The sequence below is a fragment of the Vanacampus margaritifer genome, chromosome 6 (assembly GCF_051991255.1).
Source record: "Vanacampus margaritifer isolate UIUO_Vmar chromosome 6, RoL_Vmar_1.0, whole genome shotgun sequence".
Lineage (NCBI taxonomy): Eukaryota > Metazoa > Chordata > Actinopteri > Syngnathiformes > Syngnathidae > Vanacampus > Vanacampus margaritifer.
In genome coordinates, this window is record NC_135437.1 from 30,292,852 (window position 1) to 30,320,503 (window position 27,652).

Below are 27,652 nucleotides of genomic sequence, written 5' to 3' on the forward strand. Positions count from 1 at the left end.
GGCAAAATGAAGCTTCATGAAGCACTTGTGATTTTTTTTCAAGTCCTCTAGATGGTGTTCTTGGTTGGAAGATGCAGTGGAAATTGAATACGTTTCCATTGCACGAGGCTTTATATTTAAACCAAGAGCACCATCTAGGGGACTTCAAAAAAAACACAAGTGCTTCATGAAGCTTCATTTTGCCATCACTATCAGGATGTCCAATTGAAACAATCCATGGGCACGTGCCGGCTTCACCATTTTGTTCGTTTATGTTTTTATTTAAGATGACATACATTTCCTGGATGGATTTTTGCTCGCTCAGGTGCTGCCGCCAACCACATTTAGTCCACGCAGCACGCACACATTTGCACGCACGCACGCGCGCCACACGCCTGCTTTCCACATACGTCATCTCCCGGTCGGCCATTACGTTTCTCCGCACATCATCTGTAATGTGGCCACGTCAGTCCAGCCGTTATTAAACCACCGTCCTCGCCATTGTCCTCGAGTTGCACAAACTTTTTCTTAGTATCCGCCCGACGTTTACGTGCCTGGACTGTCGGTAACTTTCGGATTTTGCCGCCGTGTGCGGGAAGCCGGTAGTGACGTCGATGTGACGTCACTACCGGCATACGAAATACAGGGTTTTACAACACTATCATTTTCTTTTTGTTCCTGAGCGGTCTGAGAGTGCAGGGATACGCTAGGTTAAACAATCGTATTTTTCTATAATTATTGATATTACTGTTGATTATTGGAATGTAGTGTTGATGGCTAAAACGGCTGTTTTATGAACGAATTGGTTTAGGGGAGGAGCCTAAGTGGTTAAAAAGGGCCAGCATCAGGTTTTTGGCAGAGAAACATTTTGTGAATTTAGTGACTTCTTTTCCAATAAATGGGGACATTGCATTGGACTTTTCAGCCACGCCATCCTTATTTTAGAACCTCGCGGCAGTTTTACAATGGATTTCAATGTCAAGCACACGAGCTTGACGGACCTTGGCCGTTTGGGGGCGTGGTTTGCTTAAGGTTCATTGTAGAATTGAAAAAGAACAACCTCAGTCATATGTTCAACTTGGTATGATATAAATATATTGTTTTTATTTATAGCAATTTTCTAGCTACTCAAAAATAGTTTGCATAAAGCGATGACAAGAAGAAGAAAAAATAGACAGTGGACCAACTCCTGCATACTCGGCGTTCAGCACCTGTGACTTCACCTACTGGCCCATTGGTTCTTCAGATTAAAATTTTTTGATTTTAGTACAAGTCAACCCCTGTTTTTCTTTCCAATAATTTCTGGTGTTTGACATGAAGCCTATGGCAGAAGTAAAGGCTATGAAGAAATCCGTCCAACAGAGGGCGCCATATCGCCTGTAAAATGTCATCTTTGTTCATCAGCTGCTTGAGTGTTCTTGTCAAAATATTCCTCGGAATGGATTTGTCGCTTCGGGCCCTGCTGCCGCCTCCTGATTGGCCGCTTGTTGTTGTTACGTCATCAAGAGGCGGGTCGCCGAAAGCAGCAGGCAGGAGCAGAAAAGCCTGATGGACAGAGAGACGATGCACGCGCCCCCGCAATCCTTGGCGTTTTCCTGACACGCACAAAAAGACGAGATGTTCACAAGCAAAACGTTTTTCCACGAGGGCAACTCTGCAGATGCGAGTGAATGCTGAAAAGATGACAAAATGGATCGAAATGTTGAAACAACATCCAACGTCAGACTCACTTGAAGAAAATGGAAAAAAAACACTTCTTTTTTTTAGCTTTGGCGGGCATTCGTCGGTCCAAACTTTTCAGTTTGACGTTGGAACGCTTTGAATCTTTCATAGGAATTATGGAATGATAAAGGATGATAAATGATGAAAGAAAGCAAGCAGGCCAATCAGAGGCTGACCTTGGGGTGGTAGGCGTGGCAAGACTCGGGGCGCCGCCGCACTTTCTGCGACTTCATGCGGTTGCACTTGACGGTGGCGTTATGTTGGCCGGCGTCAAAGAAAACGCCGCGCTGTCGCTTTGCGTCCGGCGGCCACAAGGCGGCGCCGTGACGGGCGCGTGCGCACACGTGAGCGCGTGCTTGGAAAGGATATATTTGATCTCTTTGGGCTCCAGCGGGATGGGGCTGTACTGGCGGGAACAGTCGCAGTTGGCCTCCGTCACCACCAGCAGCAAGTTGCTGTCCGGGACGCGCTGCACCACAAACATCCTGCAAGACAAAAACAAAAACGCAATAACAAAAAAAAAAAAGTCATCGGCGGCGGTACACACATTTTGGGGCAGTGAAAAAATGGATTGCGTCTATTTGTGTATTTTTGCTTTGCTGTTTGTGCTCCCAAAGATTTCCTTTAGCGACTTTGTGCAACCTTGACGGAAACACCACGTTCGCTACTGGACCGGATTCGGGTTTGAATATCCTGCCCTCTGTCTGTTGATATGACGTCATGCGCATGTGTGTATGTGAAGTGTGGAGTTTCATTTTTCGGCCACAGGTGGCAGTAGCGATTCGAAATTCAATTTTCTGCATTCAGCAGCTGTAAGCCATTTTTTTTGCACCTCAATCTGTACTTTTGCTTCCCCCAAATACGTCAGCACTCGACACAGTCGAGTGTGTAAGTGTGTGCGTTTGTGTGTGTACTTCTGGCAGCGTCCGCATTTGATGATGCTGTTGGCCTCCTTGACGGAATCGTCGTACGTGAAGCCAGGATAGGCCGTCTCGCACGGGACCAGAGCCTCCACCTTCTTCTGTTTGTGAGCTGCGCACACACACACAGACACACACACACACACATGAGCGCACGCACACACACGCGTGTTGAAACACAATGAAATCCAGCAGGGGGCGTACTAATATGATGTCAATGTTGAACTCACTGGTGTGATATCCAGCCTTGGCTTTAATGATGATGATGATGATGATGATGATGATGATGATGATGACATCATAGTTGCAAAAATATGAGGGCAGCGATGACACGAAGCACACAAGGACAGAACGGGAGCATTTTTTCCGGAATATTGCGCTGCCTCGACATACGAGTCAACCAACTTTTTCGGAATGCGAGTCGTCATTCTTTTTTTCTTTTTTTGCTTCAACTTGCAATGGCGGACTTGAGATTCATTTAGTTGGTACTCAATCAGTTGAATGCGTGTGGTCTTCGGATTCATTTCATGTCAATGTGGAACCATCATTTATGATATGTGTTTTTTTTATATTTTGAGTTACAAGCGTGATCACAGGAGAAGTCGAGCTCGTATGTCGAGGCATGATCGTAACGTGATGACGATCCATCGACCATTACCGTCCACAAAGTAATCCGAGTGCCACAAACCGCACAGGTTGAAGTCCAACACGAACCTTGGGGCGCACACACACACACACGTTGGGTTTACATTTCTAGTGGGGACATGTGATTGACAGAATGCATTTCCTCGTCCCTGACCTGAACCTCAACCATCACAATTGATCGCCTAGCCTGAACCCTTATCCTAAACTCAACCAAAATACAATTCAAACCTAAACTCTAAACCAAGTTTTGACGCTCAAAAAGAGGTTTGGACTCATGGGGACCACTGAAATGTCCCCACAAGGATACGCGGTCCTTACAATGATAGTAAAAACAATAGTAAAACCCCAGAAATGGTCCCCATGATGTGATATAAACCTGCGCGCGCACACACAAATTTTCATACACAAAGTTGGGCCTAAAAAAATAAATACATAACCCCCACCCAAATATAAATATATGTACATATAAAATGAAAAAACTAAACAAAAAAATATCGCTAATATTTTTTTTTCATATATATATATATATATATATATATATTATGAAAAACAGTTAAAAAAAATGGGCAAGGGTGTTGTGATAGATTGGACTCCCGCTAATGACAGGCCCCGCCCACAAACAGCAAATCTCCATTTAATTGACACCCATCATCATTAGCAATAGTTACCACTTGACTTTTTTCAGGCCGATATCGGTACGAGCACTCAACTCTTTAGTAGCCACCGATACCAAGCACAGATACCTCTAGTACTGTTGATACCTAACATTTCCACCCCACCCCAAAAACAACCAATGTCAACTCATTTTAAAGAAAGACCTATATATATATATATATATATATATATATATAGTTTTTTTTAAATAGGTTTTTCATGCACATTTATGATGAAGTACATCAGGATTATTATTTTTGAATACATTGATTCTTAGTAGGAGGAAGCAATTTTTGAATAATGGCCACTGAAATGACATGAAATCAAGAACTATTTTCTATCCTCATTTCTGGCTCCTGATCACAAAACGGCCACAAGAGGGCAACTGCGAGTATCGATACCTTCAAATAAGGCTGGCTCGGTATTGGCTGATACCGATACCTGGCATCGGTACTCGACCATCCCTGAGTATTTGCAACATTTCTTTGTGTGTTTAACCTCTCCTGTTGAATTAGGTTTTTATATATTCAAGAAATCTTTTCCACAAACAAAACGTGTGACTTGTTTTTTTAAAAATATTGAACAAAAAGTGTGTGAATGTGTTTGCGTGCGTTTGTCCGCTGTACGGCAGCAAAGTGACCGGTTTGCCTGCGAAGCAAAACGTTTGCTTGCTCACATGAGCGCGTTGGAGAAGATCCATCGGACGATGGCCGCCAGGCCGTAGAAAGGCTGCGCACACAAAAACAACCACAGACGTCAACATCGGCAGCCGGCGCAAGTTCGAGGGTCAACCGGCCCAAAGGACGGCCGCCATCGTCAACATGAAAGTCAGACAATTGATTATGGATTTGCGTGCGTGCGTGCGTGCGTGCTGCAGACTGACGCTGAGCAGAGGCCTGGGAGCGCCGCTGGCGTGATGATGGCTGTTCTTGCACATGGCCTGGTAGTCGAACAGCGACACTCTGAAAAGCACAGCAAGATCCGCAACAATCACGTCGAGCCCACACGCCGGCTCCGGCGCCGCTCGGCAGTCATTAACACTCACAGGAATATTTCAAGCCGAAAATGATTGATGTCATTTTTGGACATGACAAATTCCCACTTACTTTTTTTTAGACATCATTTCAACACAAACCTACCAAGTAAACTGTCAAAAAGATCTTTTTTTCTCATGAAAAATTGGAAATCCTTCCTGTGTCAAGTGACGCATTTCTTGAAAATCAATCAATCAATCAATCAAAACGGAAGTGTGCGTGTGTGCAGCGGTTTCCCTGGAAACGGACTTTTTGTACACGCCCATCTTGATGAGCGTCGCCATGACGGCGCCGTCAATCTCGCCCATGAAACGACCCACCTGATAAAACAAAAACAAACAAAAGGCGATGCCAAAAAAAGAATCAGCAAGATGAAAATGTCATTTCTTATTTCTTCATTTATTTTGTCGACTTAACAGGATGACGGCGGTCAATAACTTTGCCCGAGTCTGCGTTGGCGTGTTTTAACGGCATGTGGTTAATCTGCTGTGACGTGGCCATCTCGTAATCCCAACCAATCAAATGATCTCATTCTATTGGCGGTTACGCTCATGTGTGTGCGTGCGTGCGTGCGTGCGCGCGTGTGCGTGCGTATGTGCGTGCGTGTGTTCAGTCCAAGGTGAGCGTGAAGGTCGTGCGGCCGATCCAGCGGTAAAGATTAGCTCAGCGAATCCCGCCTCATCATCCAGATGTTGTTTTGAAATAATCCTCCTCATTTGGACTTGTGACCTTTGACCTCTCACCTCCTTCCTCTCCTTGGACAGCAGGATGAAACCGTGATTGTCCACCAACAAACACCTCAGATCCTGAAAACGACACATCGTGTTAACCGGGGCGGCTCATGTGACGGGACTTTGTTTTTTCTTTTTTTTGGGGGGGCTAAATCACTGTAATGTGCTAATTAGCCTCGTAGCTATTTCATGCATTTGCTAATTTGATGCAAACAAACTCTTTGCTGTCGCTTTCAGTCCTAACGGCAGACGATGACATCACAAACGTATTATGCATGCAAATGCAACTCGGATTTCTGAGGTGGCAATTTTGACACATCGTCGTGTGATGGGCGTGTCGCGACTTACGTTCCGTTCACAGTTGAGGGGACACACTCCTTCCACGTTTGAACACTGACACGCACACGCAAACAAAAACATGTCCGTTGATTAGCGACACGCGTGCGCTAACTCTGTAGCCAAGACACAATCAAAGACACAAAATGGGAAACACTCACGTCTGTGTCGCTCGCCTAATAGGAAAAAAGAATTAGAAATGAATGATAGTGATCACATGTTTATGACACTTTGTCTACTTTTGAGATAATGCAGTACCTCATTGTGCCTCTGGGGGCAGAACTGAGAATTAACATTTACTCTTCAAATTAAAAACACATTTGAAAAAATGAACACCAATAAAATTCAATTAAATTTAAAAAAAAGAAAGTGCCCCAAACAAACGCCCACCAATACGTATGCCAATAATTGACGCCCATTGAAATGCAATAAGAACGTTTTTTGTTTTCAAACAGAAATGATTCCAAAAAGATTGATAAACCTCTAATATGCGTTTTCTCAAATAAAGCCTAAAAATAAATAAATAAACAAGCAAAACAAAGTCTGCAGCTCGGTGAATCCAACCTGTGACCATTCGGGGCTCCACTGTAATAAGTGAAGGTAGGAAAAACGCTGCCCCCTTTTGGCTTGGAGGAAAACAACAACTTGCTGTGAGCGGCAAGAAGGAGCATGAAAATGTAAAGTCAGACATTTAATCACAAGCTGTCTGCTCTCATTAAGCCCCGCCTACTTCACATCTGCCACACAAACAGCTGTGTGTGTGCGTGTGCGTGCGTGCCCACTCACCTGCTTGGTATTGGCCCAGAAAGTCTTCTCCAGTAAGTCCAAGGTCATCTGCAGGCCCACAGCTAAAAATAGACACACACACACACACACACACACACACACACACACACACACACACACACACACACACACACACACACACACACACGCACACACACACACACACACACACACACACACACACACACACACACACACCATTAATGGCAGCTGTGCGTCAGCATATGTCGTCTCTCCCTCCCTTTTTTTTTTTCTTGAATCACATGACGCTCGCTCACCCCCGGGCAGCAGGTTGTGTGTGCGTGCGTGTCTGTGTGTGAGGCAGCTGAGAGAGCAGCGATGATGATGATGATGGTGAGGATGATGATGATGATGATGTGGATAAGGAGGAGGAGCATCACTAAAGCGATAAAGCGCACTTGCGTTTGAGCTGCAGCAGCAAGTGGATCAAGACTTGATCGGGTGAGGAGCACTTCCTGTCCTGAAGAAGCACTTCCTGTCCTGAAGAAGCACTTCCTGTCTTGGAGATCCACTCTAGACTGCGACCACACAAGGATGTGACGACAACTTCCTGCTTGGAGGGGCTTCAGCACATGGTGGGTGACCAGTGTGTGTGTGTGTGTGTGTGTGTGCGAGGAATGGGGGGTCTTGTTTTTGCCAACATTTTGGGATTTCACAGACTTGTGGGGCCCACCCGTCCAACTGGGGACATTTTGCTGGGCCTCTTTTTGAGGGTCAAGACTTGGTTTTAGAGTTTAGGTTTGAATTGGCTTATGGTTGAGGTTCGGGTAAGAAATGGGGGTAGGCAATCGTTTTTGATGGTTGGGGTTAGGGGGAGGGGCTAGCAAATGCATTATGTCAATGAGATGGCCCCACAAAGATAGTAAAACAAACGTGTGTGTGCGCTTGCGCGTGTGTGCCACAACATCCGTCCGTCGTGTGTGTCACAGAACAGCAGCTGGATTGTTATGGTTATGGTTCCAAATGAGGGTTTTAAACCTGGGTTTTAGTTTTGAAGTCAGGTTTCAAAGTTGGGTTTTGAACTTGGGTTAGGGCTTCAAAGTGGCCTTTGAAAATACCGTTAAGGTTTCAATTGAGGGTTTTAAGCAAGAACAAAGATTTCAATGTAGGCTTTGAAAATAGGGTTCGGGTATTAAACTAGTATTTCGATGTATGGCGAGAGTTTCAAATGAGGGTTTTAAACAAGAGTTAGTGTTGGTTCGTGAGTGGGGTTCAAATGAATTGAGAGTGTTCAGGATGGATGAAGAATGCAGAGTTGAAGTTTTAAATGAGGGTTTTGAACTCGGGTGAGGGTTCATCCACCCAACAACCCAAATTTCTGGGGCAGATCGTGTTTGAACCTGCGGGGGTCTCCAGCACATTTTTTGCAGCGTTATCATTCCGCGATGTCTTCTGACATCCATCTGGAGTGTCTGTTGTGACATCCGTCCATCCGTCCGTCCGTCCTGTATGTTGTGACATCCGTCCATCCGTCCGTCTGTCCGTCCTGTATGCTGTGACATCCGTCCGTCCGTCCGTCCTGTATGTTGTGACATCCGTCCGTCCGTCCGTCCGTCCATCCGTCCGTCTTGTTGTGAGGCTTGCTTGCTTTGTGACGTCCGCCGGCACTTTTGGGCCTGGCAGATGTTTTGTCTGCATTCCGGCGACGGCGTGGCTCAATGGCGATGGCGGCCCCGGCGGGCGGCCATGATGGACCCTTTGTGGCAGGCTGACAAAGCCAGACGGCCACAAAGCAAAGCGCTCCGGGCTGCGTCACTCAAGTGGCTCACCTTACAAATGGAGCAAGAAGGCCGAGTGGATTATTTATTTATTTTTTCTAATCTGATGATGCTTTTAATCGTCTGCTGCCGATTTTTCAGCAACTGCAGCGCTTGAAATCCTCACTCAGAGGCTGATGGGGAAAAAAGCCTTCCGAGGATTATTGAATTCATTTCAGGATTAGCGACGCCAATTTATTGCAGGGTCGGCACTCGGCCGGAAGGGGCAAGCTGCTAGCGTTAGCATGTAGCAGATCCAAAGAGGGAGTTGAAAATGGTCCACTTTGGACCCAAGTCAAGAATGCAGGCTGAAGGTCAAGTCCCTTTTGGGCTCAATGGGTCACATATGGGAATGTTTTCATTTCTAATGGCAACCGTACGATTCCGAAGTTTTCAAATCCCATCCAGGCCACTTTCGCATGTGGACGAATCCGATTGGTCTCCAATCCGAGTGGCTGCTGGACACTAACATGGCGCTTGTCCCACCAAAAGGTGACAACAAGTTCAACAAAACAGACGGCGGACAAAGAGCAGAAAACGTGAAATGATTTGCACGAGAAAATGTTGGCTGCAGATTGAACAAAACAAATTCATCAGGATTGGACCTCCTGGCCCGCCTGCGCTGTGAAAGTAGCCAATGAATGGGGAGGCGGTCTAAAGTTTTAGTTGTCCACGCAGTACCACGTTGAAGCGTGTAGCATGTCCATGACACACGACGGTGGGACGTCGAGCGGTTCTGTTTCAAGGTTCTTGAAATGTGCTTCTGTGTGCTCGGCAGGATCTTCTGCTCAACCGGACCCTGCTGTGATCCATGTGGCCGAAAATGAGGTGGCTGGACCGGCGCCGACAGAACCACCAAAAGCTTCTGGGTGCGTCTTGAGGACCACAATGATGATGATGGGGGGGGGGGGGGGGCATGTCAGGACCTTCTTCCACCTCAAACCTCCTCTTGTGTTTACAGACGGCTTTTCTACTTTGACATGTTTGGCTTCTCTTGCCTCCCTTTCCAAAGTTTGGACCTTGTTCATGTTCGTCCTTGTCGCGCTGAAAACGATTCCAAATGAATGATTCCGATTCATGCGGTTCCCTACACATGAATCACCAGCAGGGTTGGGGAGTCCAGGTCCAGAAAGTCAAAACCCTGCCACCGATTGCCTTCAGCCGCAAGCGCTTCTATTAAAGCGGCAGGAAAACGAGCTCATTGGAGCACCTGCTGAGTCGAAGTTTCAGGGTTTCTGGATTCCCCAACCCTGATCACTACAAAAAGGACTTGATAATAGTGGACTGTGAAATTGATTCTCAAACTGCAATTCTTTTTTGGGGGTGTTTGACACCACCTTTCCTCAGACCGATACCAGAACAAGTATTCAATCTTTGAGTACTCGCCGACAACAAGCACCGATACCGCTAGTACAGCGGTCACTAACTTGGGTCCTGGAGAGTCCCTGTCCTGCATGTTGACCATCCTCCAACACAGCTGATTGAAATGATGAGCTCTGCAGAACGATCCTGATCATTTGAATCAGGTGTGTTGGAGGAGGGAAACATCAAATGCATGCAGGATAGGGCCCTGAAGGACCGGAGTTGGTGACCTCTGCTCAGTACTTCAGTTTTCCTTTAAGAGAAGTAGAAAAAGTTGTGAAGTAAGACTTTCCTTTCTTTGTGTCAAACCTCTGCGGAGGAGGTCCTACTCGATGTCCGATTTGTGCACTCGTGTGTCCGGTGTGATTCGTCTGCCCGCCGCTTTATGAGAACTTGTTTGCACGGCCAGTTGCAGGGTTTTTATTGCCAGGCCCACTCGTGGCGCTACAACATGAGACGCTTGTGTTTGCTTCTCAGCCGGTGCCGTCACGCCCACCCTGGCTGTGTTTCTGGCCGTCCTGCTGGGCTCGGGTCACTGCTGTCCTGGCTTGTGCACCTGCCACGGGAACACCAGCGACTGTTCGGGTCTGCACCTGATCAGCTTGACCTCCATCCTGCCTCTGCTGGGTCGGGGCTGCGTGGCCTTGCGTCTCCTCCAGAACAACCTCTCCACCCTGGCGACCGTTGACTTTATCAACCTCACCAGCCTGGAGATCCTGGATATTTCCCAGAACCGATTCTCCGGCCTGCCCTCGGGAGCCTTCTCAAATCTGGGCGGCCTGCGTTGGCTCAACCTGTCAACGAACCTTCTCGGAGCGCACCTGACCACGGCGGCCAACACTAGCAAGGAGGCGGAGCAGGGTCTCAGCAGGGAGGCCTTTAAAGGCTTGTGGTGGCTCCGAGGTCTGGACCTGTCTTCCAACGGCCTCCCCTGGCTGCCTACGGGTCTGCTGGACGGACTCCAGAGGCTGTCGTGGTTGTCCCTGGCCAGGAACCGTCTGGCTGTCCTGGAGAGGGTGACCTTTGAACCTCTGATGGGACTTAAGCAGCTGGTCCTGGCTGGGAACCGCTGGGAATGCGACTGTAAGATGAGGGCCTTCAAACACTGGATGGAGTGGATGGTTTATCGAGGTAGGCCTCAGATCTTCCAAATGTTTTGGGTCTTCCAAATGTTTTGGGTCCATGGAGACATTTGTCGAAGGACCTCCTCATAATCCTAATGCCATTTTTTTTTTTTACTTTTCCGACACCAAATTGAATATATTCTAAGAAAACCTCACACGCAAACAAAGCCCACAGCAGAAGGTGCACTTACTCATCCAATGACAAATCTTAGCAATCTTCACAATCATGTGACTGGATCCTGACCAGTTTTTCCCAAACTAGGACGAAACAGAGATGGAATTCCAGGTGCAGAAAGTCAAAATCCTGCCAGACTTTGGCTTGAGCTTCAGGTGCTTACAAGAAGAACCTGTGGCTAAAGCCAATCTCTGGCAGGGTTTTGACTTTCTGGACCTGCTTTTTATCTCTGAGACTAAATCCAGCATTTCAATTGGTCGAAGCCCAAGCAACAGCTCAGCGGAACCCGTGGATGAGCGCCAGTTGGCGTTCTCGTGTTTGAGATGCGTTGCTTTTGGTTCAGTACCCACTAAAGTATCTCAGCACGAAATCCCAGCAAGCGGACTCTTCCGCCAGCGCGGTCCGCCTCATGGCCGCTTTTGTTTCATTGGCGTTAGGATTACGAGTTGATCCTTGGGAAAAGTTCTGTTCGCCATTGTTTCCAAGCTTCCACGCTCTCTTTTGTCTTCATAGACGGTCTGGTAGACACCATGACTTGCAGACTCCCGCGGAACTTGCTGGGCCGAGACGTCCGCGGGGTGCCGGCCGAGATGTTCGCCCACTGCACGCAGAGCGCCACCAGGAACTCCAGCAACAGGGAGTCGGCATCAGGAGACCCGAGCCGGCCCTCGTGTCCGCCGGGCCGCCTGAGCGGCGCCGACGAGTGCGTCCGGCAGCGCTACCGTCCGCTCAGCGTCCGGCGGGCTCACGGAACGCAGATCGTGGCGGGCGTGGTGTGCGGGACCGTATGCGTCATGATGGCGGTGGCGGCCACCTACGGCTGCATCTACGCCTCGCTCATGGCGCGCTACCAGAGGCACCTGAAGAAGCGCGGGCAGCCGCTCATGGCACAGTCCGGACTGGACGGGGACCCGGAAGACGGGCAACCGCCGGAGGAGACGCCGCCCAAAGAGGCCTGCGTGGTGCACGGGTACCGCATCAGCAGCTTCTGATGGACTCAACATCTCTCTTTGTAAATCATCAGAGGTGTCAAAACCAGGTCCAGATAGTCAAGACCTCGCCACAGCCACAGGTGGGCCGACTCAAGACCTCCTTTACCTGCCAGTCGAGTAGAAAGAAGCATCTGTGGTTAAAGCCCAACTGTGGCAGGGTTTGGACTGTCTGGACCAGGTTATGACACCTCGGCGGATCATCGTGTCTCAACTGAATCGAATCCCAAGGTAGTGATTCAGGCGTAAGGGATGGTTTCAGCTTCAGGGTTGACCTTTCATCCTTAGGTAGTGAGAGAGCGTAGAGTGGGCAACCATCGCCAACGTCTCCCATCTTGACCCTGCGGCAAGCTCCTGCAGCAACACTGCCACCTACAGCCCGCGTTGAGCTACTGCAGCTTCAATCAGCAGCACCTGCGGTGACGACGACCAGCAAGTGTGGGACACAAAGTGTGCGCTGTGTAAAGTCTCCATTTTTGTCCCCCTGAACAAATCTCCATCAATAAAATCTATTTGTCTCAAGCGACTTTTCTTCTCCAAAGTTGAACCAGTCGACGTTTTGGGCCAATCAAGAACAAGGAGCTTCGTGATGGCCAATCAGCTTGCTTGCCTGCCATCCAGTTGGAAGCAGACAAACAAAAAAGGAGCAAAAAATGCAATTTCACATGACGGGAGCGCACGTTTTTGTCCGTACAGGGAAAAGTGCGGAATTCATTTAAGGTTACAAATTCAATTGCTGACCAACTTAAATGCTTCAATTAGTAACACACAATTCATTCATTCATTGTGATGAAACCAAAGAGAATATATTAAATTCAATGAACTATGAGTTCATGAAAGTTAATATCGTCACTTGAATTCAGTTCAAGCAAAATGATTCCAAAGTGAATACATATGAAGTTTAATGAATGAATATTTTCACTTTGCTTTCATGGTTTAATCATGTGTTACCAATTGAAGCAATTTGATTAAATTGGTCAACAATTCAATTTGTAATCTTAATTTGGTCCAACAATTTTCCTTTTCGAGTCCTGCATGAGCTGGAGTCTTTCCCAGCTGCCTTCGGATCCACTCTGGACCGGCAAACACGAGACGTGGAAGCAAACATCAGGGGTGGAGTTCACAAAGCAGCTTTAGTGAGAAGCGGGAAACTCTGCGGGAAACTCTGCGGGAAACTCTGCGGGAAACTCTGCGGGAAACTCTGCGGGAAACTCTGCGGGAAACTCTGCGGGAAACTCTGCGGGAAACTCTGCGGGAAACTCTGCGGGAAACTCTGCGGGAAACTCTGCGTCTTGCCTTTCAGAAAGGGAGGTCAGTGAAAGCAGAGGACGACCCTCGAGGTTTTCTCCGTCCCCGCCTCCTTTCAGCCACACATGACATTTCATTTCCTTATTCATTAAGTCTGCTGCGGCGAGTTTTTGCGTAAATACACTATAGTCTATAGCATGGATGTCAAACTCGGGTCCTGCAGGTTTTGGAGGTTTTCCTCTTCAAACACAAGCTGATTCTAATCAGCAGGATGGTTATCAGGCTTGTGCTGATGAGCAGATATCAGCTGTGTTGGAGAAGGGAAACATGCAAAACCTCCAGGACGCTCCAGCTGACATATGACGAGCTCATCGGCAGAAGCCCGATGACCATCCTGTCCATTGGAATCAGAAAAGCCCGGTCCTCCAGGACCGAGTTTGCCCACCCTTGCTTTTTAGAGTGTTGGCAACGGCAGGTGAAACTATTTTAGCAACGACCTCAAATCGGCTGTCCTGGAACCGAAAAGGCGGACTTTCCTCTCTCGATCGATGTCAACTCGCTGTTCAGGCTTAGTCTGGCTCGAACACGTTTTGTGAAATGGACCCCGGTTGGGTGCAAAAAACCAGACGGAACCCAAGCACCATTCTCAAGAGGAGGGCCAACCCACCTCCAGCCATGGCCGTCTTCCCTTGCGCCGACACGGTGACCGAGGTGGCGGCCACCACGTACCGCACGCCTGCGAGGATGACAACGGCAACGTATGCGTCACATTTACATATTTTTAGATCATTTAGAAATAGGAGGACTGCGACCTTTTTCGTTGACGGGGTAGTAGAAGAAACTTCCCGGCGGGTTTTCCACGGCCAGCCGGTACCACAGCGGGAAGTGGTCCACCGTGAACAGGTTGTCCTTGTCTGCGGGGGTGAGGAACTTCCTGCGACGGGACAAACACACCCGGTCATGCGCCGTGCGATGGGAGTGGTCGCAGCTCGGCAGGAAGCGCCCTGACTTTGCCACACGCGTCTCCACGCCGGCGAATCTCATCATCCTCATCAGGCCGGCACGCGTGCCCAGAAACGCCGTCTCCATGCCGGGTTCCACCCTGTTCACACGCACACGTCAGCATTCCCGCCCAGACCGCTTGAGTCCGTGCGCTTGGTCGGCGACCTGTCATCCAGCATGATGGCGTTCCAGTAAGCCTCCATGGGCGCCGTCACCACCGCATCAAACAAGGTTAGCTGAAGCAGCAGCTCGTCGCCTTGGCAACACACACGGCAGGTGAAAACGCTTTTCAAGGGTGAGGCGGCACGGGGGCGACTTACACTCCAGGTCGGGCTCCTTGCCCAGCAGGTATCGGATGGCCGCCTGCAGCTGCGAGTACTTGCGGTGGGCGGGGTCGATGTCCGTCTCGCAGTACGTCCTCAAAGAGCGGAGACCGCGACAGGAGGTGAGCGCAAACGTCAAGCCACGTTCGGGTGCAAGTATTTGTCATGTGGCGCCGAAAGCAACGAGTCACAAAGCTCAAGACAGCAAGAAGATGAAGGACAAATATTTTGCCCAAAGCGATCGGCGCTCAACGTGATTTTACGTCCGCTGTCGCGTTCAACGATGTTTAGTTACAATCGTTGACGGCATTTGCTAAGCTGCGCATTGCCATTCACTTTACCATAGATGTTAGCATCAAGCTAGCTAGCACAGCTTTCATCTCATTTGGAAGAGGATGAATTAATGTTCAACTGCACATCGAAAAAAAGTGATTGAATGATTTATGATCAATCAACTAACAAATTCTTTCATCCAAATCATCAATAAATGAATTGAAATGAACTCGAGGGAAGAAAAGGCTGAATGAAAAATTGCAATCGTACCACTCGGACGCGATGCTGAGGTCAGGAGAGGTCAGGTCGTGCAGCCCTGCAGGTGCAAAGGTCAAAGTTCACCGTGAGAGCCAGTCAGTGCATTGTGGGTAATCCAGCCCACCTTCTTCCACAGACACGTTTCCCACGAACATCAGCTTCCCGTGACCTCGGGTCAACACCATGCCGAAGCTGCACGCACGCACACACATCACAATAAGCGGCACCATGCTGCCCTCTAGTGGATCTGCGAAACGATCTTACCTGAAGGGAGTGTCGTCGATGTTTGTGTAGAAATATTCGTTGACCAGGAAGAGAGGTCGCCTCTGTTCATGTCGGACACAACAAAAGATTGCTTTGGTACGAGTCCTCATTTTTACAACGTAGGGAAGCCTCAGTCTTGCTGCCAACCCCCCCCCCCCCAAAAAAAAGTAAATCCTGCAAAACAGGAAATGCGTTTGTATCACAAGACGAGGACTGAAACGTTTTGCTGTTGGAGCGCTGAAGAAAGATTGGTCTGTATTATTATCTACACGCGCTGTGACAAAGTTCAAAGAGAGGGCTCGGGAGAATGTGTCTCAGAGCGGAAGGAGGTTGTGATCTGTGCACATCTCTGTCCATTCTCCTCATGAGCAAAAAGAACTCTAGTCCTTTGTCTTCCTTCCTTGTCTATTGTTTATTCAAAGTTTTAGGTTGACTGAACCTGCCGGACATTTTGTATATTCACAGCCCGTGAAATGTGAATGTTCCGACGTTCTCATGTCAAAGCTTAGATTTTTTTTTTTCGGGGGGGGGGGGGGGGTCGTGGCAGCAAGACACTTCGTCGCTGACCCCGTTCTCCACGGACGCGCGGATGTTGAGCGCGTGGCTTCCCGTCTCGCCCCTCACCATGGCCGTCCGCAGCTGACGCCGCACAAGAAGGAGAGTCAGCCTGACTTGCCGGCCAGCGTCGCCGCGGTTACCCACCGTCTCGTCGGCGTCCTCCCACTCCACCTCGGACAGATCCACGCTGTTGTAGTTGGGTTTGGGCTTCAGCTTCTTGCCGTCCTTGTACTGCAAAGTGCAAACAGCCTTTTGACCATTGTTTTGCTTTTCAAACATTCTCACAATCCTTTTGGTACAATTGAGTTGGGCATTTTTACTACTATTTTCCATTTGGTTTGGAACTTTTTCATACAACTACAAAGTCAAAATAAATACACTTTACTTTTATTTATTTCTCGACAGCTCCACTCATGACAAATTCTACAGTTTGTGCTGTACTTTAGTTTTCATTTAATGCTTATTGTTGCCAGAAAAGGATTGTGTCCGGTCACCAGAGGTCGGAGGTCGGGGTGCGCCAGGATGTAGCCATTGTTGGTGATGAGGAAGGCGTAGCCGTGAGCGCCCAGCTGAGGAGACGCAAAAAGCATAACAAGAAAGACGTGAGGATGGCGGGGATGGCGGGGACGGCAACGAGGGACGGCGGCGAGGACGGGCGCGCACGCGGTCTCACCATGTAGCGGGGCGCCAGCTTCATGACCTCCATGAGGGGAACGTCGGTGCCGACCACGCCCAGGAGGATCCCGTGCGACAGCTGGACACACAACAACACGATACGGATGATGCACTTTAGGACTTGATACCTTAAGTCTGATTTCGAACCCTACTTTCACAGACTAAGCCTGGCTTTAAAGCAGAATTCAAAAGTAAAAGTCTTGTTTTAAAAAATCCACATTCAAGTTTAAAACCACAAACCCTAACTCTAGTATGAAACCCTTAGCATCAATTGAAACCCTAATCCTAAATTTGAAACTGACTCATTTGAAACCCCAATTCAAAACCTGAACTGGAAAGTCTATTTGGAAACAATAACACTGTCGTTTACAACTCATTTGAAACCCAAGTTTTACTCTATAAAGCCTGAGCCAAGAATTATATGAGAGAAAATTCAGATTCTTTGTAAATAGAGTATTTATTGGTCCTCCATTTTTTTGGAATTAACTTCCACATATGACTTTTGATTTGTGTCATATTTGATATGTCCACTCACAATGCTTTAAATTCAAACAAATGTCAAAAATATGAACATAAACAGACATATCATGAACATGTTAGCGTTTCCAAAAATCTCCTGCTATTAATAAGTTTATGACGCTTTCTCAGTTGGTGTGATCTTGCAAGCTTGCCGACTGATGCTGCCCTCTAGTGGATTTTCCGTGCAATGCATGTGTCAGATCAAACACGTCGGGGTTTTAAAGGGAAAACTCAATGATGAAATAGAGGTTTTAAAATAGGATACGTTTGGCATTATAAGGTTCAAACACACATTTGAAGCCTACTTTTAGAAAATAAAAATAAAACATAACCTCATTTTAAATGGTAGCTTTATTTGAAAGCTTCATTTTGTTTAAAGGCCAAATTTGAAGGTTAATATCAGCCAAGCAAGCGCGTGCGTGCGATGATGATGATGATGATGCGCGCCCGACTGACCGTCTCCTTCTTCTTGCTGAAGACGGGCATCGCCACCGACGTCATCAGCAGCAGACTTTGCGCTTTGGTGCTGAACAGCTGACGCGGCGCAAAACAACAACAACAACAACGTCACAAATGACGAACGCGCAGCGGGACATTCGGGAAAATCAACCTCACACACGCACGCGCACGCACGCCGTTTACCTCCTTGGTTTTGGGAAGCTGACCACGAGGAGGATGAAGAGGATGAGGATGAAGATGAAAAAACATGAGGTCATGATGAAGACCATGGGGATGGGGGCGGTGCCGAGAGGTGGCTTTTCTGAGGGGTCGGGGGTCGGGGTTCTCACCACGGTGTCCATATAGGCTTCGGTCCAGATGATGTCGTGGTCGTGATTGATGACCATGGGCCGACTCAGCACGTGCAGATATTCCATCACGTTCTCCTGCACGTCCGCCAGCGTGGACACGTGCGTGTAGTAGCCTGCAAACGCGCACAGTTCGCAAAACATCAACTCGTACGCGCACGCACACGCACACGCGCAGAGCGCCTTGACCTTTGTTGTTGCAGGCGATCCACTTCGTGTTTTGCGCAAAGGTCATCTCTCGGCCAATCAAATACGTGAAGACGCGCACCTGAAACGAGGAAGCCGGACGACGTCAAGGGAAGTCCGGAGCGCCGAGTGTGGGCGGGGCTGCTCACCCTGCGCTCGGGCCAGTTGAACTCCTCAAAGACCGACTCAAAGTCCTCCATGGCGCCGTCCGTGATCAGCATGATGGCCTGGTTGCACATGCTGCCCTGGCCCAACACGCGCGCCTGCGCGCACACGTACGCAGAAAAGGTACGACTTGCGTGCGGTGACATTTAAAAGCCTTTTCACGGATGGTGGCGACGACAGTGGGCAACCATCTTAATAATTGTTGTTCTCTTCAATTTAGAAATGCATCTTTTTGCCACAGTCGGCCATTAGCCACTCCAGTGGACACGAGTGTAGTCGTGACATACACTGCCATCCAGTGGTCAACGTTTGTATGTGCAAAAAAGAAGAAGAAAAGACCGAGACAAGACAAGATGGCCGACCGAAGTTCAGATGGGACGTGCAAGGGAGGAATAAGCGTCTATTCATTTTTGAATGTTTGTACCGTTAATTTAATTTGGACGTATTTGAAGTTTCTTTAGGAAACGAGTTTGGAGCATCAAGCTAAAGCTTTACTCATTACGAACCCCCATAGTTTTTAAATATGTTAAAAATCAAACAGCCATTTTCTATGGTCTTTACATTATTTTCTGTTATTTATATTTGTATTTATTACAAACATATTTCATCACTTGCTCAAATGCACATTGTCCACTCTAGTGGACATGTCACCAACTCAAAAATCGAGGTTTTTTTTCATGCTAAAGAGTAATAAAAGCAGTTTCAAGGTGAACCAACGACACGAACCTCATTGAGGATCTTGAAGGATTCTTTCATGGCGTTCTTGATCTTGGCTTCTCCTTTGACGTGAAGCTCGTCCACCAGCATCTTGAAGTGCTGACACGCACACGCACGCCACAGCGAGGCATGACGTCATGCGTCATATGATGATGATGATGATGAAGAGGAGGAGGAACTCACCTCTCTGTTGTCTAAGTCAGCTTGGACCAGAGTCCCTTTGAAGCAGGGCTCCACGTAGCGCACGTAATCCGTGTACTGCACGCACACAAATAAAGCTGAGGGTGGTGCTTGCGCGTGTGCGTGCGCGTGTGCGTGCGCGGGCGGGCGGGCGCGCGTCTCACGGCGATGACGTTGACAAAGTCGTTTTCTCCCAGCGTGTCGAGGATGGTGTTGATGGTGTGCTTGGCGATGGTCATCTTCAAGCCCTTCATGCTGCCGCTGATGTCCACCATGATGACGATGTCTTTGGGCGACGTCGCCGCCTGGATGTACCTGCCGCGCACACGCGCGCGCGCCACCACACCAGAAGGTTACAAATGGACTTTTGCCTGTGAAACTCTTCATGAAAAGTCACCAGTTTCGGTTGCGGCAGTCGAAGGCGGCCACGCCGTTGCTGTCCGGCGTCCATTTGATGCCTGGAAACAACGAACGTTGACATGCTAAGCTAACGGACGCTAAGCAAGAGAGGAGACGCTTTTTGCTCGATGAATTCTGATTCCATTGTTTATAAAAATAACAATTGGTTTCTTTAAGGCCGTAATTTAAAAATCCATTTTGATGAATAATTAGTTATAACTCACAAAATGAGACCGAAATATTAGAAAACGACTTTTTTCCCCACTTTACATTTGATAGAAAAACAACTTCTCTAAATGGACACCATTAATAATAATAGCACGAAAAACGGAATTCATTCTTATAAAACAATCATTTATTTATTATTGAAAGACACAATGTTGATTCATTTTAATGACATCAATTCATCAGAATAAAAACTCAAAATTCATTCTTTTATTTACTTTCCATGATCTAGGAATTTTTGGGTGACTTCATTTATGAATGACATTTGTCCGCTCCAAATGAATACATGAATAAATAACTTGCCGTTTGTGGCGCGCGTGCGCACGCACCCACCGTGTGGCGTCTTACCAGGATAGATCCTGAAGAATCCGGCGGAGCTGCCGAAGTATTGCCAGGTGAGGGTGGGGTCCTTCAGGAAGTTGCCCACGAACACGTCGTTGAGGGCCTCCGAGTTGTAGACGGCGTTGAGGATGTTGGGGTCTGCCGGCCGGACGGACGGACGGACGGATGTGAGAAAAGCCAAGCTAGCTAGCGAGCGAGCGAACGAACGAGCGACCTTTGTTGTAGACGTTGGTGGGCACCTGCACGGTGCTCTGCTGGGTGTTGACGGCCATCTTGTTGAAGTGCTCGTTCTCCTCCAGCGGGAACTCGCCGCCAAGCTCCACCGCGTTGCCGTCCTCGTCCAGCGTGTTGATCAACATGGAGTTGTAGTAGTCAAACTAAAGAACAAAACGGGGACAAATCGTCCGTCCGACTCCACGTTGAGGATCAATTGTATGCGCGCGCACACGCACGCACCTCCAAGGAAGTGTTGAAATCGTGGTAGAGGTCAGCATCTTCCGCCGACTCGGCTAACCTCTGGAAGACAAAAACATCACGATGACTGACGACGTTTTGGTTTTAACGAGTGCGCTAAATCGTCCGATCAGGATTGGATTGCAACGGGAGGGAAAAAAATCTCCTCACATGTGTTTGCAACTTGTTGCTAGGCAGACTGATTGCGAGCCAGAGGCTTTTCACATTGGATGGTGAATGGCAACACTCGGGTCAACCGGTGGAGCCCGGAGTTCAAAGCAAACATGGCGAAGCAGCATTTAGCTGTTATGCTGCACACAAATGGAAAAAGATGCCAAGAGAAATATGAAGGCTTTGAAGTCCGGGTTCAACGTCTTTTAAAGCATTTTTAAGGTTCATTCTTAAAAATAAAATTCTTGCAATAACTTTAGTAAGCTATCTTTCGTTTGCGTACTTTGTTTTGAAATGTCTTTTAAAAATGTGTGTTTACTGACGTCAATTGTGCATGAAATAAAGCGGACACATTTTCACACATTCATAAACTAAATGCTCTGTATTAACTAGAGTGCACTACATCATCACTTTGCAGAGGCTGAGCTGCACTGCATTTGTTTACCGAGTAAACCAGTGGCAGCTTTGCTGTCCCTGACTTAAGATATTCTGTGGGAACTTTCAATGATGGCAGAAAAGTCCAAACCAAACGTTTTCACGTCATTTTTCGCCACGTTTGGCCCCCGACCCGCCAGTTGAGACCGCGGGCCGATCAAAAATGAGCTTGAAAAAGTCTTGTGCATGAATTCGAAAAAGCACCTTGACGGACTTCATTTTGCTGCCCAGCATGCGTTCTATCTGCTCAGCGTAGTCCTCCACCAAATCGCTTCCGTCCACGTCCACAATCTTGACGATGGACTCCACGTCCTTCAGTTTCTGGACACACGCAGAGTAAAGACACAGCAGCAACCCGCTTGACGCTCGTCAACACACGCAAGACACAAGTCAGCTTTGCATCCAATTGTTGCGTCTTTTTTAGCAAATCGACTCAAATTGCGCAAAACGAACACGCGACTTGCGGCCGTTTCCATCTGTTGTTCTTTTGCCAATATTGCGAGGGGACTCCGCTGCTGCAGGTGGCGCTGTACACCATAGAGATGGGATCCATCAGTCATCAAAAGAAGAAGAAGACAACCAGGAAGCGAGTGCGCCGTGCGATGACGTCGTCGTATGACTTTGCTTTTGTCATTCTTAATAAACGGTAGCGTTTCCTTGCTGTTTTCCATCTAAAACTTCATGAATATTCGCTTCATTAATGAATTCCAAAAAGATTTCTGTCGGTTCGTCCCCCCCCAAACGTTGCTTTGTGAAAACAAACGTACGTGTGACGTCATATGCGGTCTTGCCAGCGGTTATTCGCAAAACCTGTTTCCATGGCCAAAATTTGCATTTTCCTTTCCTTCCTCAAGCGTAAAAACGTTTTTGCCAATTTTGGGCTTTTTTTCCCGAATCGAAAATGTTTCCACGATGAATGGATGCAGCCGCATACTCAGAATTGAATGAAGTCGCTCCAAGCAGTTTTTGAATTGAGGGCAGGTTAACGTCGCTGCTTATACTTGCAGTAAATGCTTTTTGGCTAACAAATAGCGCTAGCTAGCCGAGACGTGCTAGTTATCAGCGCGCTAAACAAAGCACGCTAGCCGGCTTCAGTGAGGCAGCGGGGATTTGTGTCGCTTATTTTGAGACGTCAGCCAAGTCGGATGTCACGTGACCTCCCGTCGTCGGCTCACTTTCTCGCCGTTAGCCGCGTGGAAGCGGATCAACGGCGTGGCCACGCGTACCTTCTGCAGAAGAAGTGATCCCGAATATTTGGTGGAAAGATCTCGAAGCTGCGACGAGAAGGTCGACGCCCACTGCTGCACGCTGGGACACAAAAAACACAACAAAAAGGCAACGTTCATCTGCGCCGCTCGGCAATATTTTCCGGGTTGCGGACTCCAGGCCTGGAAAGTCCAAACCCAACCACAGAGCGACTTTAGCCGCAGGTGCTCGTACTTAACTGGCAGGTCAACGAGCTCGTACGAGCGCCCGAAGTCCAAATCTTTCAGGCTTTTGACTTTGAACGAAAACACGGTATAAAATAACACCAAAAATGACGCAACACAATGTCATGACAACACAAGACATGCTGCGCAACGGAAAAAATACACATAAGACAAACTAAGACAATCGAGAAATGAAATATAACACCACAAAAAGCAGCAGCGCGCGTGATAAGAAGACACAAAGATTGCAAAAGTCATCACAACCAGTTAAAAAGGTTCATCTTGTCTTCAAATCTATGCAGAAGACAAAATTTCACAACTGTCAGTTTGACAGCTTGCGAGAAAGACGGCGGACAGTCGACGCCGAAACGAATCATGATGATGTCGTCACGAATATGCCGGAAGCGCTTGCGCGTGCGTGCACGTGAAATGAGCCAAATGTGCCTGCTGGGTGGAATCTTTCACTTTTGCTATTTTCATCCTCGAATCTCACAAGCTCAACTTTACACATCAGCCAGCAAAAGAACAAAAAAGGGAAAGGAAAAAAAACACCCGCTATTGGCAAGGCTGCTGCGAGTTAGCACATTAGCGTGTTAGCTTGACGCAGCATTGGCCGTCCGGGATGGTGAAAGTGGGTCACGACAGTAGAAGGTGACCCGCGCGCCTGGCGCGAGTCCAGCAGCCGCGTTGGCTCACAGGGTGCGGCTAACGCATCCCTGATAGCTAAGCGGCTGTTAGCGTGTAGCGTAGCATCAGCGTGCGAGACGCATGGTGGGAAGGTGGCCAGCATTTATGACACACGCAACGCAGCATTGTGGAGATTTGTGGAACATCTGAGGACGTTCCCAGTCATCCTGGACCCAGGCCGGAACATTTGGACGCCGTTTGAGGACATTGTGAGACACTGTCTCGCTCGGAGCATTTGACAACCTTGTGGTGCATTCTGGAACCATTTTAGCCTAAACTCTTGTGAACTCTTCTAGAATGCTGTGGAACCATTCAAGAAAACGGTCATGCGTTTTACAACCAAGGACGTTCTGTAGACGTTCTACAACATTGCAAGACATGATGTAACCTTCTGAGAAATTCTGGAGCAGAACTTTAAGGGACTCTCTTGCACCATTCTAGAACCAGAGGTGGCAAATCCAGGACCGGAAAGTAAAAACCCTGCCACAGTTTGGCTTTAGCCCCAGGTAGCTCCCTAGCTAGCTCCCGTGGTGCTCGTTAACCTGCTAGGGAGCTCGCTAGCTAGCTAACTAGCTAGCTAGTAGTCAGCATCATCGGCTAAAGTTAAACTGTGGCAGGGTTTTCTAGACCGAGGTAGCAAATCCCGGTCCAGAAAGTAAAAACCCTGCCACAGTTTAACTTTAGCCGATGATGCTGACTACTAGCTAGCTAGCTAGAAGCTATATGAGCCGAATTGTGGCAGGGTTTTTACGTTCTGGACCAGGATTTGCTACCTCGGTCTAGAACACATTTTGGAAGCATTCCAGTTGATCGATGTTGATACGATAAGAACAACGCATTGATCTTGTATATTGCTAGAATCCAATGTTGACATTCTGTGCTCATTGTGGAACATGGCTGGGACATTGTGAAATACTTGTGAATATCCAAAATTGCGAGTAGGCCAAGAGCCCACAGATTGCGGCGGCGCGCTCACGCAGATTAAACAGATTAGCAGGATGAGTGGACAAGATGGCAGACGGACAAGAGGCGGCTAAATATGTGGGACAGTTGGAGCCTTCCAAATCCCGCCACTGACCTAACCAGCCGGCAAGGGGCGGAGTCAGGCCGCCCACCTGCCACGGGTGCAAGTGGATGTCGAACTCCACGCGGACGCGCGTCTTGTCAACGTTGTGACTTTGATTTTGACTTCCACGAGGAATCGCTCCATCGTTACGATTAGGACGATGAAGGCAGCTTATCGATTACTGATTTAATTTTTATATCCTACATTCTCCAGCAGGATTCCCCAATCCTGGTCCTGGAGAGAACACACTTGATTCTGAAGATCGGGATCATTATCAAGCTTCGGCAGGGTTTGCTGATCCGCCGATTATCGGAATCAGCGGCGTTAACGTCCAAAAGCTGCAGCATTCCGGCCCTCCGGGACCAGGACTGGGGAAGCCCACGTCAACAAAACGATGGCGTTCAAAAAACAACAACCTTCCGGTGATTGGAATCCAAATTGGTTTGATCCCATTTCGGGGTTGGAAGCTCAAATCATTCTCAGTCCAAACTTGACGGACTTTGAACCGCTTTCATTCAAAGCACAAATCTCTCGTTCAGAAACCTTTTCAGTAGGTTTCATTCATTCATAGAAGTCCATCCGAACCATAAGAGCCAAAGATCTGGATCACAAACGTCTTCAACTTCAGATCAGGCTTTTGGTTCCTTGCAGTTGAAATGCGAAGAAGCAAAGTCAGAACCAGTTTCAGTCATTTAAAGTACTGACGTTCTAGTTCAGGGCCAGAACAAATTTGAACCAGTTTCATTCGTTCACATGAGAAAAATGAGGATGTACTGCAGGTACGAAACAATTTGAAGCAGAGCAAAACTAGAAAGCTCAACACCTAGATCAGAACTAGTTGGAAAATGAGTTAGGGTCAGGATTAGGACTTCAATTCTCCACAGTCGAAACAAGAAGATCTAGATCAGAACCAGTTGGAACTTGATTGTCACAGCAGGGCTAGGGTTCGGATTGCATTCATTGAAATGGAGGTCCAGGTAAGAACCCGTTTCTTCCATCCATTTTCTTAACCGCTTGCCCTCACAAGGGTCGCGGGGGTGCTGGAGCCTATCCCAGCTGGCTTCGGCAATAGGCGAGGTTCACCCTCAACTGCTTGCCAGACAAACTTCCAATCCGTTTTTTGGAAAATTGAGGTCTAGAACCTGCTTGGTTGATTTACATTAGGATTAAGATTACAATTGAATTCTTCCACCGCAGAAACACGAAGACAAAGCTCAGAGTCCGTGTCAAACGTCGAGAGGAGGATCAGAAGCGGGTTCACGCGTTCACATCAGGAAACATGCTGGACATCGGAAGCCGTTTTCAGGGATTCCTTCATTTGGGGTTTCATTTCATTCACACGCAGCAGAAAGCAAATTGAAGCCATTTCCTTCATTTGGGCAGAAGAAAAACAACAACTCACGTCTCTGGCGGAATCTTCATCTGAGTTTGAGCGCCGATCCACAGAAAGAAGAATCCCAGAATTGGGTACGCTTTGCAGCCGCTGGCCATCTTGCTTCCCGACCACCAAGGGGCTTTCGTCAGGAGGACTTAAAGAGACGGACGGCGCCTGGTCACCTGGGCTCCATCTTGTTGCTCCTTGGAGGACCTCATCGCCGTCATCGTCGTCTTCCTGCTCCTGGAGGTCTCGGGCGTCTTCTTCCGGGTTCCTGCCGCTTCGTCCTCCCCACATCAGACAGAAGCCGGCGTCCCGCTGGACATTTTGCAGCAGCTCACCCAATTTGCCTGATAATCCACTTGGATTAAAAAGCCCTCCTCCGTGGCGGGAAAGCGGCAGGCGGGACCAGACGGGACGCAACGCCTCATTGGACAGACGCTCCCTTTCATCTAAAAGGATTACACGTGCGCACACGCGCGTGCACACACACACACACGCCTGTGCATTCAATAACTGTTAATTGTTTTTGCACGCACGCACACAAAATGTCCTCACAAACGCTTTTTTTTTTTTAAATGTCCCCTCACACACACCTGCGTCCACATCTTTTTTTAGACGTCCTCATTGTCAGCCACGAGCGTCAACATGTCACGTGTTGCATTCATATTTAATATTTACAAACATCTGAAATGAAGAGAAGAATAAAGTCCGTTACTTTTTGGACCGTACAATCATTAATATCAATCCTATTTATCCGTATAAACAAAGACGTCATCAAATGAGCTCACTCGGCCACTGCTTATATTGCGTTGATTGGCGATGGGAATCAGGTGCGGCGCAGGAGGACACGCCCCCTTTGCTCAATCAGAGACTGAAAAAAAAGAAGAAGAAGAAAAAATGAAAAAGCACACCGCCCTGAAAGCTGCCGTGACAACGAGAGCTTCCGGAGCAAGTTGCTCGTCATGGAGCCCGAAAGTTTGCCTTCATTTGGAGTGCTGGCCTCAGGGGGGCGCCAGAGGACAACAAAGTCCACATTCAAACGTCCCTTTGGCCAAACAGGACAAAATGTCGTCTTGCCACCTCCAACCAAATGAATCCTCCTCTTTAGTTTAGGGACAATATTTTGATGTCATTTCCACGACTTTTTTTGGAGCACATCTTTGTATTTTTCCAGTTCTTTTTTTTTCTTTTTTATTTTTATATCGTGTAGTCAGAATGAGTCCACTTCAAGTCACACTCAAATGATGTCAACATAAATATAAAGAGGAGCGTTGCTTTGTAGGTTTGTTTTTGTTTTGTTTTTAGAATAAATGCCAGTAAAAAGCTGCAAGTGTTTCGTATTGATTGATTGGCAATCTTGTCATGTTAACTTTTATGACCAATCATTTGATTGTTTTTTGGCGTTTTTCATTCCACGGTGGCGCCGCAAAACCTTCATCATTTTTCCGAGCAGACGCGATGACGCAATGACGACAAGAGAACATTTTCATTTGCTGCAAAAGGAAAAAGATTGGCGGCAATATTTTCAATAGTACAAACTTCAATATTGTCTCCATTTGTGTTTTTACTTGTATTTTTTTCGTTTTGTTTTATCTTATTTTGTTTTCTTGCCGTTTGCGACGCGTGCGTGCGTGCGTGCGTGCGTGCGTGCGTGCGT

The 27,652-nt window shown here is 47.8% G+C and overlaps 2 protein-coding genes across 9 annotated transcripts; one reads left to right on the forward strand and one right to left on the reverse strand.

Annotated features, from left to right (window-relative positions):
• Positions 1-1,061: 1,061 nt before the first annotated feature.
• Positions 1,062-26,964, reverse strand: LOC144054255 (voltage-dependent calcium channel subunit alpha-2/delta-4-like). 8 transcript variants are annotated; one of them, XM_077569514.1, is made up of 41 exons: positions 26,784-26,964; positions 26,589-26,679; positions 26,020-26,444; positions 22,661-22,742; positions 21,639-21,755; positions 20,832-20,891; positions 20,590-20,752; positions 20,382-20,513; positions 19,807-19,867; positions 19,574-19,724; positions 19,413-19,487; positions 19,239-19,328; positions 18,497-18,610; positions 18,351-18,429; positions 18,144-18,277; positions 17,998-18,015; positions 17,812-17,889; positions 16,835-16,915; positions 16,656-16,730; positions 16,306-16,392; positions 16,171-16,242; positions 15,604-15,665; positions 15,464-15,531; positions 15,352-15,397; positions 14,806-14,903; positions 14,651-14,741; positions 14,493-14,585; positions 14,296-14,417; positions 14,151-14,219; positions 6,808-6,869; positions 6,183-6,197; positions 6,034-6,078; positions 5,698-5,760; positions 4,804-4,882; positions 4,597-4,649; positions 3,280-3,335; positions 2,852-2,872; positions 2,616-2,733; positions 2,066-2,186; positions 1,878-1,955; positions 1,062-1,574 (listed from the first exon to the last, which is right to left on the reverse strand). In XM_077569514.1, exons 3-41 carry the CDS (start codon positions 26,106-26,108, stop codon positions 1,243-1,245), a joined length of 3,450 nt encoding a protein of 1,149 aa, XP_077425640.1. In that variant the 5' UTR covers positions 26,109-26,444; positions 26,589-26,679; positions 26,784-26,964; the 3' UTR covers positions 1,062-1,242. The 8 variants fall into 8 exon arrangements, with proteins under 8 accessions (XP_077425640.1, XP_077425641.1, XP_077425643.1 ...); XM_077569519.1 differs by lacking the exon at positions 26,784-26,964 and adding an exon at positions 5,204-5,274 and having other exon boundaries at positions 1,315-1,574; positions 26,589-26,728; XM_077569522.1 differs by lacking the exons at positions 2,852-2,872; positions 17,998-18,015 and adding an exon at positions 5,204-5,274 and having other exon boundaries at positions 1,315-1,574.
• LOC144054258 (trophoblast glycoprotein-like) lies at positions 7,032-12,751 on the forward strand. The gene is made up of 4 exons (XM_077569527.1): positions 7,032-7,403; positions 9,364-9,454; positions 10,425-11,078; positions 11,760-12,751. Exons 2-4 carry the CDS (start codon positions 9,397-9,399, stop codon positions 12,236-12,238), a joined length of 1,191 nt encoding a protein of 396 aa, XP_077425653.1. The 5' UTR covers positions 7,032-7,403; positions 9,364-9,396; the 3' UTR covers positions 12,239-12,751.
• Positions 26,965-27,652: the final 688 nt, after the last annotated feature.